The sequence below is a fragment of the Gossypium hirsutum genome, chromosome D10, assembly GCF_007990345.1.
Source record: "Gossypium hirsutum isolate 1008001.06 chromosome D10, Gossypium_hirsutum_v2.1, whole genome shotgun sequence".
Classification (NCBI taxonomy): domain Eukaryota; kingdom Viridiplantae; phylum Streptophyta; class Magnoliopsida; order Malvales; family Malvaceae; genus Gossypium; species Gossypium hirsutum.
This window is the reverse complement of record NC_053446.1, coordinates 12,566,478-12,578,571: the sequence shown is the minus strand read 5'-3', so window position 1 is coordinate 12,578,571 and position 12,094 is coordinate 12,566,478. Positions and strand designations below refer to the sequence as shown.

Genomic DNA, 12,094 nt, shown 5'->3' with positions numbered 1-12,094 from the left:
CCATACCATGTTGAGTGTTTTTCTCTGTCTCTCTTAAATGGTGAGGCTTCTCTATTTATATGATATGAGTATTGTTTATTGATACGACATACAGGCAGGTTCCATGCATGTCAACACGCATCTTACTCTAGACTTAACATGTGTTTATGCGCTCCCATGCGCAATCTCACGTGTGACTTCGTAGGAGAATGTAGGTACCCATCCTACGAGCTTGATGCGCGAGCACGATAAAATTCGACCCAAACCCATTCGAGTTTTGGGCCGATGATGGCAAGTATCATAACAAATATAGAAATCTGAGGTTGATTAACCTCAAAAGAGGCCTCGTGCTGATCATTTTAGGTCTGCAATGGAATCTAATATTAGTGGCAAATGTAAAGGGAAGGATAAAGAAAAGTATAGGGTCCTAGTACCAATTCCATTTACAAAGATTGTATTCCTTTCATCATACAGTAATTTTTACAATTAAAATAATGTGCAAATAGTACCATTGTTACTTTGTCAATTAATTAAAGCATCAAGAACAAATGGTATATGTTTTAAACCATGAACTATTCTTACTATATCTATGCATAGATAAAACCATTAAAACAAAGTTCCTAAAAGGCTAAAACATTTTTACTATGTATAAACACATACTACATCCATGCATATGTAAAACCATTAAAACCATGCATATTAGACACATAATGTAACCATTAACACAAATCTAAAATAGAAATTGGTACAAAGATATAGTATAAAGGTTAAGGTTAACAAACAATTGGTTTAGTGTATGCATGTGCTAATAGACGCATAGTATAACCATAAACAGTCCTACAAAAATACTATAACCATTAACACAACCTAAAATCGCATTCTTAACCATTCATATTAAGCATAATATAACCATGAATAAACCATTAAGATAAGGTTATCGATCGATGATAAGGTTGTTGGAGAAATTGTTATGAAAAATGGTTTTATGGTATAGTGGAACTTTAAAAACTTTTCACAAAACTACTTCTTTTGGTTGTGATATCTATAGTAATAAATCTCATCAAATCTAATAACTATACTTCCGAGCTAGGGAGTCTTGCAAAATCTTGGATCTAGCATCTACATCCTTCTTACTTTTGACCGAATAATCTTCTCCACTATTCTTGAACTATCGGAAGCTAAAAGAGCGAGCTCTTAGAATGAAAACCAAAACTTTCTAGTGGGGAAGTTAAACTTTCTCTATAGGGAAAAAAATTAATCTCTCAAATCTAAATTATAATTACTAAGAAGGTTGCATTTATAATCTCACAAATTTGAATCTCCATTAAGTAAACTAACATGATTTTTGTGTGAATATTATGTGAAAATAGCATGCTAACATTACATTACACATGTGATAATATATTTGTCGCATAAAATTTTAAAAATTATAGAATTTAACTTAACGAATTTAATGACTATCATTTAGGTCCGACATTGACACTAAAAATTACCAAATTCACGACTAACAATTAACGCATGGACTAATAAAAAAAATTGACCTTGAGAATATTCCGAGTGCTCCAAAACTATTCATTGCTTGAGGTAATTAACCATTACCGCTTGAGGTAAATAACACATATCCAAATAAATTATAATCGAATCAATCAATGATGATCTAGCAAAGTGATATCTGACTATAATGTGAAAACTCATATAATGTTAGGAGAAAATTTCCCTTTTCTTTTCCTTTAAAATTGTAAGAATATTTATATGGTAGTTTTGTAGGACAATCTTCTTGTTATCATTTTATCAAAGATGATTCTATAATGATCTTGTGAAATAAGAATTCCTATGTTTCACAGTTTTCAAAATAAAAATAATTATAACTAAGGTGTTACAAAATGAGATTGAATAAATTTATTTTAAATTTTTAATTAGATTAAATTATTATATAGTCCATCCAATTATTTTATGTTATATTAGTTAAGGGTGAGCAAAATCCGATTCGATTTGAAAATTTTGATAAAAAATTTAAATTTTGAATTAAATAGTTCAAGTTATTTGAGTTAATCGTATTATTCAGATCAACTCGAATAAAAAATCAAGTTTTCGGTTCAACTCAAATTGTGTAATACACAATTCGAGTTATCTGAAAATCTGAATAAAAAAAGTTAAATTATGTCGTTTTGATAAATGTTTACTTTTTCTAAAGTTAAAAGTCAAAAGGCAAAACTACGTCATTTTGATAGATGTTTACCCATTAAATTAAAAGTCAAAACCATTATATTGTTATGTAGTTAAATAATCTTGTACTTTGTCTACTAGTTAAATAATTGGTTCATGTAAATGCAACATTTAATATAAATAATATGATTCGTTAACTCGACTCGAAATTTTTTGACTCGATTCGATTCGAAAAAAAATTGAATTGAATTCGGTTGCTAAAATAAGATTCATTAATTTGACTAACTCGAAATTTTTTGACTCTATTCAACTCGATTGGATCGAATATTCACTCTAATATTAGCCCTTAATTTTATCTATGTTTCTTTTTATTATTCTTGTTATTTAGCCCTTTCTAGCATTTCATAAAACAAGTAATTAATTATAATATTTTCTTAAAATGAAAATTTTAAAATTTTATATGTTCATTTATCACATAATTAACTATTAAATAAACAATAACTTATTAATGGCTAAAAATGTTATGATATGTATTATTTTATTAAAATTATAGTTTGACATATTTATAAAAATAAAATAATTTAAAATTTTATATTACGTTTAATATCTTTAATTTATATTCTTATCCTTTTGAATTCACAAATATATTCAATTACTAATTTAATCTCAGCATTACAATATTGATAGTTAATTTTATCATTACTATTATTTTTAGGGTGGGTTTGGATGAGCGATTGGGTACGGTGCAGTGCGTTTAGTTTACTTTTTGTCACACGCTACAGTATCGCTACAGTATCTAATCTCACCGCCACCACTATTTTTACACTAACCACAAGTAAACACACCGCTCATCCAAACTCACTCTTAATCTCACCCCAATATCTAAAGGAAGACTACAGAGCTTTTTTCCAGCCTTTTCATAGTAACAACAAATATGAAAACAGAAAAAAGTTTTAAAGGGAAAAATGTAATTTTATTCTTATATCAAAATTATATTATAATTTCTGAACAAAAATTAAAGTAATTTTGCCACGATACCTCGAAAATAGTAAAACATAAAAAGATCCCAAACACCGTAAAAAGTTAATATACACACTTATCCGTTAACAGTTAACACCTCCAAACTGACGTGGCAATCAGGGCAGTTTTGTGCCAGCAAAGCACCAACTCGGCTTGTCTTTTCGCCACGTGGAATCCACGAACCTGCACCTTCTGTAACAAACTCTCAGCTTGAAAATCCGCCAGCTGACTCAAACGCACCGCCCTCATTCCCGCCTCACAAAACACCTCCCTCCAGGCCGGCGCCGCCGTCCTAGCCGCCGCTTCCACCGCCGAAAATATTCTCGGCCTCAATAACAACGTCTCTATCTTCCTCACCCATTCCCCTCCCGCAGCGTCCAACGACTCAAACATCATGGCGTAAAACTCCAAACAGTTCACGAAATTCTTCCGGAACGACGTCGTCGTCCCTGACTCCATCCACACCTCACTATCTACAAAAACGACGACGCTTGGACTAATCCTCCTAAGATCACTCACAAAGGCCGCTACTTGTAAACCCAGACATCGGAAAATTGACGGAGATAAAAGGATTGCCGTGTTTTCTCCGTTAATGAACTTAAAAGCTTTAAAAGACATGGTCTCGAATGTTGGGAGCAGAACAAACTCAATCTGAAACCTTAATCTAAGTGCTTGAGCGAACTGGTTAAGGTTGTCTTCAATAAGCCTTGTCTCAAAGCTATATTCTTCGGGAACCACGGCTGTTATTCGAATGAACTTGCGAGAATGATCATTTCTTTCAGCCATTTCTCTCATTAAAGAAGCGTATTGGCCTCCAAAGCCAATATCAAAATCGATGATGTGAATCAACGGTGCTGATCCATCCAGTGCTTCCAGGAGAGCTTGATTGGTGGTGAAGTGGTTGAACATGGGGATAGGGTTAATCCCAGAGAAGGACTTGTAGGCTTCGATAGTTTGAATGATTTCACTCCATGAAGATAAACGAACCGGATTCGGCCATGTTGACCCGGTGAATAGAGACTGGAGAGCTTCTTTGAAGTAAAAAGCGGCCCTTTGTAACGGTTCCCCCGAGGGAGATCGTAGCCGTTGATGGAGCCGATCCAATATCACTTGCGCGAGTTGCAAGTCGTGGGTGTCGAAACAATTCGCAGCTCTTATCAGATCTTCTAGAAAATCAAAGCCCAAGTTGAAGTTGCCGACGTTATGAAAATTACAAGTATTAGAAACATCAAAGTAATTATTATGAGATGGGTTTTGATTAAGACTCGAGTAAGATTCGTAAAGATTGAAATCAGAATGGAGGGGGTGATGAGTCAACTCGCAGGACGTTAACTCGGGGACGTTTTGGATGTGATTGTCGAGTCTAGGGTTGATGACCTGAGGAGGAATAGTTTTGGTAGCAGGCACAGATTCATCATCTAATCCGAAGTCTTTCAGGATGGCATCCCAATCCATGTTTCGCAGCACATGCTCGTCCCACTCAAGACCCGCCTGCTGCTGATGAGGACCCGATACTGAGAAACAATTAGAATTATCGGCAGGATTCGAAACCGGCTTTTCTGTTACCGCCGAACTTGGGCTTCGACGGAGATCAAGATCCAATGTTGGCTCGCATGAGCTCGCTGGAACACTACTGTTAAGGAAACTGATGTTCCCGGCTGTGATAGTAATATTGTTATTGTTGAGGTCAGGCTTTGGGATCGGATAATGGTTGCCTTGTGGGGAACAAACAGGGACTCTCATCCCTTTCACAGAAATAAAAACAAGAAGAAGAAGAAGAAGAAGCAAAAGAGTTGTGCCTTTGATTTCTTAGCTTTTCTGCTTTGGGGGTTAAAATTTTAGGGTTTGAAGGGAGTGGGGCGAACTGGGGTTTTTTTAAAGGTTAACTTTGCATTGAAGATGAAGGGGGTCAATGGGGAGGTTTTATGGGGGTAAAGGGCATGACATCGATGAAGATGACGATTGACATTATATGTACATGTTCGACACAACACAAGTCAGAGCTGTCTTTTATCAACTTTGAAACTTCAACCTCAAGCTTTTGCTTTGTTTAGTTTGTTTTTATTATTGTAGGATTCTCACTTTTTTTTTTCCTCTTTTAATTCGTTAAAGTTCCAACATTGATCCAACATACACAGACGGATAGAAGGTGACATCAATTATTGACTACCTATTATTTATATAAAGATTTGTATTTCACATAAGAATATTGTTTTTACTTTTGAAAATTAAGTTTAAACTCGAAATTTGGTGACAAATTAATTAGTGTTTATAGACCATAAATGAACATGATTCCAAATATATATAATTAATGTGTTTACCCTTAAATTTAATCAAAACAATGCATTAAATATTGAACTTTTCCGTCTTTTATATAAAAAACTTTTCTTAAAATGTGTTGCAACATGTTTGTACTAATAAGATATTATAGTTTTGCACACAAGTTAGTAATTGTGATATTCTTGACATACTCATGTGTTTATTTGTGTCTAAATTAATTCTGCGTCATGTCATATTTTATATTATTTTGGTTTCCTATAGCATGTGTTTGTATAGTTATCAATAACTATCCTTAATTAATTGTGTGCCTACTAACTGTTAGCCAAACCAAACCTTAGGCTAAATTAAATATATTCTGGTTGGTCCTAAGCAAAGTATTGCATATTTGTACTGTAGTGGATGAAAAATCTGTGGAAAAGGAAGTTGAGAGGAACCCATATTTTAAAATAGACATTCGACCAAAACATGGCCACAAAGAGAAAAATTAAAAGATGGTCACAACTCTAATATGCCCGATGACAAATTGGATTTCATCTCAAATTTATAATTAATCGATGTCGTTTTATGCAATTAAGATTGATTGAAGTGAATTTTAAAGCCATCATACTCTGAAATCCAACAAAGGTAAACAACTGCAATCATTTTATAATGTACATATATATGGAAAATATAAATTTCTTAGATTTATATTTAAAAGAGGTTTAACTCTCTTTCACTTGATTGACCAACATCATAAAAGGGGACCATTTTACAACTTCACAAGTTTAGAAGTCTAAATATTTATTTGGGGAGAAGATTTTGAAGACTAAAAGTTCTCTCCAAAATCCCAATAAATCCTCAAAGAACTCGAAGAAATTTTAAAAATCTCCTAAAAATATTTGAAAAAAAATCCTAAAGAATATCAAATTGTTTTTTTGATCTTGTTCAACCGAGAAAAGGTGGTCAAAACTTGTTTCTAAAGAAAGTCACCATTTGGTCTTGTTCAACTGAAGGAATGAGGTCAAAATTTATTTCAAGAGAAAGTATTATCTATATATGTTAACAACCCAATAGTTGAATTTATGAATATAACTGTGCTTTTCAAACATGTAAATTAAAATTCTGAACTAATTCAATATCTTTATCATCCTAATCTAAAATATTATCTATATTAATATATAATTTAATAATTATTTTTTTTACATAAAATAAATTGTACAAGCCCAATAATACCCGGGCCCAAACCAATAAACAGACCCAACTAAACCTAGAATGGCCCAACACCTGACCCAAACTAAACCTAGCCCAAAGCTTAACCAAAAAACAGAAACCCTAGGAGCCTCCCTTTCCAGCCACCGCAAGGATCGGAGCAAGCCTCCTCCACGTGCGACGATCCTCCCCGCCCCGCGCACGTCGCGCATATTGAACCTACAGCAACAAACAACAGATGACAATATCAGAATAACGAAAAAGAGGGGATTTGCATTATTATTTTCGGCTATTTAAAGCCATAGAAAATTTGTAAAATCGGGATGGGGAAAATCTGTAAAAAGGGTTTTTTTCAGTGTAAAAGGATACAAAAATAAAAGAAAAGATCAGTTTCTTTTAAGGTGATTAGGTTTTTTCTCTCTTTTATTGTTTTTCTCCGTTTTACTTCCTATATACGTGAAAGAATAAAAAGAAAAAGGAAAAGACTTACCTTGCTGACGGCCGGAGAAGAAGAAACCGAGGGGTTTTTCGGTCTTCCTCCGATCTTTGAAGGCTTTTAGCGAGTTTTAAGGATAGATCGGAGTCCCCGGGGTTAAGACGGTTTAAAAAAGGGTCACTTTAGGATTTTCGGCCACCGCGCGCGGTGGTCGACGATGGTGACGGCGCCGGAGCTCTCACCGAAATCCTCGCCGGAGTTAAGCCAGATTTTGGGCCTACTTGAGAGGAAAAGGAGATTTTTTTTCCTTGTTCTTTTGAAACAGAAAGGGAAAATGGATTTTTTTAAGGGAAATTTGGCTTTTATATGGGCTATGAAACGACGCCGTTTGGGGCCAACTTCAATGGCCTCAAAACGACATCGTATGGGAAAACCCGACAACCCGACCCGTTTTCTCAGGATCCGCGTGTTTTATTTCTAATGGTCTATTTGCGCGTTTGGTCCCTCTCTTTTTAAAAGCGTGTCTAAATCTTTTTTGTTTCATTTAAATTTGGGTCGCATGTTTTATTTTTGTTACATTTTGATCCTTTTAAAGCGCAGCGTTTGAGAGGTTTGGGAAAATCTCCCTTTGGGTCCCCTCCTGTCACGCGTGTTTTGATTTGGTCCCTCTTAGTGCTTTCTATCTTCGGATTTGGGCCCTTAAATTCCGTTTTTCTTCATTTTAATCCTTAATCTGTGATTTTAGGTTTTTTTGATTAAATTGCATTATTATTATTGTATTATTGTATTATCTATTATTTATTATATATTATTATTAGTATTATTACTTCCATACGTATGCTTCTTTTTTATATATTACTTTATTTTCATAATTTCTACATTCATATATATATGCCTATAGATATACATACGTTTTTTTATATATATTCTTTTTTAGTATTTTATCTTTCTTTAGCTTTTATATACATTATATTTTATATATTTATATATACTTATACATTTCTTTTATTTTGTAAATATATATACATATCCATACATTTATACTTTTATTTTATTTTCACGATTTTCAAAATACGTATACATATAATTTAAATTAAAGTATTGCTTTCATGTGGTACATTAGCATTTTTACTATACTTTTTAAAGAAAATATATTTTGGTTTTATCGAAGCATTAAAATCATCATATTTTTACAAATTTCCAAAATATTTGGCATTCATGATTCTCGGGAAAGATTGTGTCCTAACTTACTAGATTGTGATTATTTTTCGATGAATTTAGAAAGCCAAGTATTTGTTTTGCAATAAATTCGCAAATTTTAAATAAAAGCTTATTCTCGGGAATTCAAAATGTTGGGTCCTAACTTACTGGTCATGACATTTTCTTCTCGAAATAAGAATTTTCAAAAGCAAAAGGCAATATTTGGGTATTTTGAAGATTTAAAAACATTGTGCCCTAACTCACTGGGTGTGGTGTTTTATTTCTTTGAAATAAGAATGACTTATTATTTTAATTCGTTCATGAAATAAAAAGTTTCCTTTTAAAATCTTTTCAAATTTTCGACACCAAGGCATTAAAAAAATCAATTTGGTACCAATTTTAGGCGTTACGAGGGTGCTAATCCTTCTTCGTGCGTAACTGACTCCCGAGCCTGTTTTCTCAAATTTCGCAGACCAAAATTATTTTTAAGGTGGGCCGATCACACCTTAATAAAGGATCGGTGGCGACTCCAGTTTTGTTTTTAAAGTCGACAACCAAATTTTTGTTTTCAAAAACGGTTTCGACAGCTTGGCGACTTCGCTGGGGACTTTTAGAGAGTCGAGCCATGAATTGGTTATGTTTTGTCTTTTTGTCGAAAATTAAAAGTTTTAAAAAAATAGGATTTCTCTTCGCATTCATTGATTTTTATCATGGGGTTTGCATGATTGGATCAAGTCGGTTACTTTGTATTTGCATTTTGCATTACATGGACCGTTTTACCCCTTTAAGTGGGAGCGAGAAACTAGTCCTTCGTGAGGTTTTCACCTCCGTGCAGGGTAGTGGACCGCTTTCGGGATACATCCGTACCTATGTCTTCGTGAGATTTTCATCTCCGTGCAGCCATAGGAAAATGTATCCTCCTGAACTCAACTCGATCCACATGAGCCTATAATGGGTGAGGATCGAGGAATCTGCTGGTTCGGGTACCCTTACTCTAGAAAATAACCCTCATATAGTAAACCTTAGGAACTTACCCTAGGTAGAGCTATACCAAACCCTAGAGGGGTCCTGAATAGGTGCTTTTATAATTTTCTGTGTATATTGAATTATGATTTTATGCATGATACTAACTTGTGTGTTTTGTTTTGGCTGCATGACATTTTTAACTGCATGGCATTTCATCATATAAAAGATATGTTGATTCACGTTTGGTTGTTAATAGAGAACTTGCCAGGGAAAACGGGTTTCTTGATAAGGTGGAGGATAATACGGTTGTTCGAGTATAGTCTATGAAAACGTGACACGAAAGGTAATAGCCTAACAAAGAGGAGTATACGACTTTGCTGCATGACCTGAGGATCCAAATTGCCAAAGTTTATTCAAAAGTCATCAAACGTTCCAATCTTTTAAAGAAGCTAATGAACGTGAGTGAACAAGGAGTTGCGACCTAGATCAAACAAAAATGAGTTCAAATTTGCGAGATGCATCTTAATATCTGAATGGTCGATATCTTCGCTTGGAGTACGAGGGGGATGCCGTATATATATCCGCTTTATGTAAAGAGATTTGTTTTCTAGTGAAGATTTCTAGTAAAGAATTGAACATGAATCAACGTCTCTTTCCGCATTCATTTCATGCATTTGCATTTCATTACATTATATACATTAGACACCGTTAAATGATCCTAATTAATTAAAATCACTGCTCAGTTAATCTGGAAACCAGCCAACCAACCAAACACCGTTACGACACTCGAGCAAAGATTAAGGACATGGATCAGAGATTGGAAAAACTCGAACAGTGCCAAAAGGAGATGCAAGACCGACTTCAGCTACAGGTGCAAGAGCGGTTAGACAAGATGAAACAAGAGATGTCAGAGAAAATGCGAGAATCCCAAGAAGATATAGTGGCAAAGTTAACCCAACTGATAACTAGGGGAAGTGATAAAGGAAAGGGCCCCATGGCAAATGTCGATGAGAGAAATGATGATGAACTACTCTATCCTCCAGGCTTTACTCCTCTACATGCGCGAGCTCAAGCTGAAGCATACCCGCCCAAATCAACTATCACAATCAGGCCTCAGCATTTTCAGACCGGTGCCTCAAATTTTCTGACTGGATCGGGCTTCAACCCCGAAAACTACCCTGCTAACTCTGCCATTCCTGACTTCGATGAAGTGGCTGAAAAGGAAAGAATAAAGGAGGAGTTACCAAACAGTTAGAGGAAAGGTGCAAGTGGCTCGAGAAGAAATTCAGGGCGATGGAGGTCACTGAAAGTTATCGATGCATGGACGCTAAAGAGCTGAGTTTAGTTCCAGATTTAGTACTCCCTCATAAGTTTAAGATGCCTGAGTTCGAAAAGTACAATGGGACAAGTTGCCCAGAGGCTCATATCACCATGTTCTGCAGGCGAATAGCAGGATATGTTAGCAATGACCAGCTCTTAATACATTGTTTCCAGGACAGCCTTGCAGGGGCAGCATCTAAATGGTACAATCAACTGAGTCGTACCACGATTGGTTCATGGAGGGATTTGGCCCATGCATTCATGAAACAGTATAGTCATGTGATGGACATGGGTCATGATAGAATCACCCTTCAAAACATGGAGAAGAAGCCGAGTGAAAGCTTTAGGCAGTATGCACAGAGATGGAGGGAAGTCGCAGTCTAAGTTCAGCCACCACTCTTAGAAAAAGAAATGACCATGCTGTTCATTAATACATTGAAAGCCCCATTCATTATGCATATGTTAGGAAATGCTACAAAAAGTTTTTCTGACATAATTATGAATGGTGAAATGATCGAAAATGCTATAAGAAGCGGGAAAATTGAGGCGGAAGAGAGTAACAAGTGGTCAGCCTCAAGGAGAAGAGGAAATGAGGTGAACAACACAGGTTATTCTAAATCAGTTGCTGTAAGTCATCCAGGAAAGGGGGTTGCTAGTCAACAAAGTTCATTGAGACAGGAATCTGGAGTGAAACCGGGTACTGAGAAGCTCCAGTTCACGCCAATTCCGATGTCGTATAAGGAGCTGTACCAAAGCTTATTTGATGCGCATGTTGTTTCCCCTTCTTACTTAAAACCCCCACAACCTCCATATCCCAAGTGGTATGATGCGAATGCACAGTGTGACTACCATGCGGGAATTACAGGGCACTCAATCGAGAATTGCATTACCTTCAAAAAGCTAGTTGAAAAACTCATCAACATGGGCGTTGTCAAGCTTGATGACTCGTTTAGCGCAGGAAATCTGCTACCCAATCATGTTTGAGGATGGAGGGACTGCAATGTATGAAGAAGTGGTGAGAAATTTGCACATCGATGCCATATATGCGGGCACAATTAAAAGGGTCCTTATTAGATATTCGCCTTAGAGGTGTTCTAAATAATGGGACTGCAGAGGAAACCCCTAAAGTATTTAGAGTCTGTTAGAGTAATGTTCAGAACACACTTGTTGCTTTCAGCCTAGAAGCAATAAGGATTTCTTTGTGAAATAGGCTCACGTCTGAACATTATTATTTTAATGAAATACATTATTGCAATCATCTTTGAGCAAATGTTCTTTCATTCTTTACGATTTTTTTCATTCTTTTGGATTTTTTCTGCTAAACCATTCATTCATTCATCATACATTCTTTTGTATATTCTTTGGTACCCACTATGGGTCCCCAAATATCAATGACATGAGTGACGCTGCTACAGACTCAAAATTTCTTTTTGAGTGAGACATGTGTTTAGAGGGATCTCATGACTTTGAAGATGTCATAAATTGTAGCTTATCTCCTGACTTGTTGAGGATGGTAAAGCAATAAGAGAAACAAATGAG

The 12,094-nt window shown here is 35.3% G+C and overlaps 1 protein-coding gene and 1 long non-coding RNA gene across 2 annotated transcripts; both read right to left on the bottom strand.

Annotated features, from left to right (window-relative positions):
• Positions 1-3,090: 3,090 nt before the first annotated feature.
• Positions 3,091-5,140, bottom strand: LOC107914296 (scarecrow-like protein 15). Its single transcript, XM_016843166.2, has one exon. The coding sequence runs from the start codon at positions 4,906-4,908 to the stop codon at positions 3,256-3,258; it is 1,653 nt and encodes a 550-aa protein (XP_016698655.2). The 5' UTR covers positions 4,909-5,140; the 3' UTR covers positions 3,091-3,255.
• Positions 5,141-6,574: 1,434 nt separating this feature from the next.
• LOC121222398 (uncharacterized) lies at positions 6,575-7,388 on the bottom strand. Its single transcript, XR_005919684.1, has 2 exons — positions 7,124-7,388; positions 6,575-6,852 (listed from the first exon to the last, which is right to left on the bottom strand). It is a non-coding gene; the product is annotated as an uncharacterized lncRNA (long non-coding RNA).
• Positions 7,389-12,094: the final 4,706 nt, after the last annotated feature.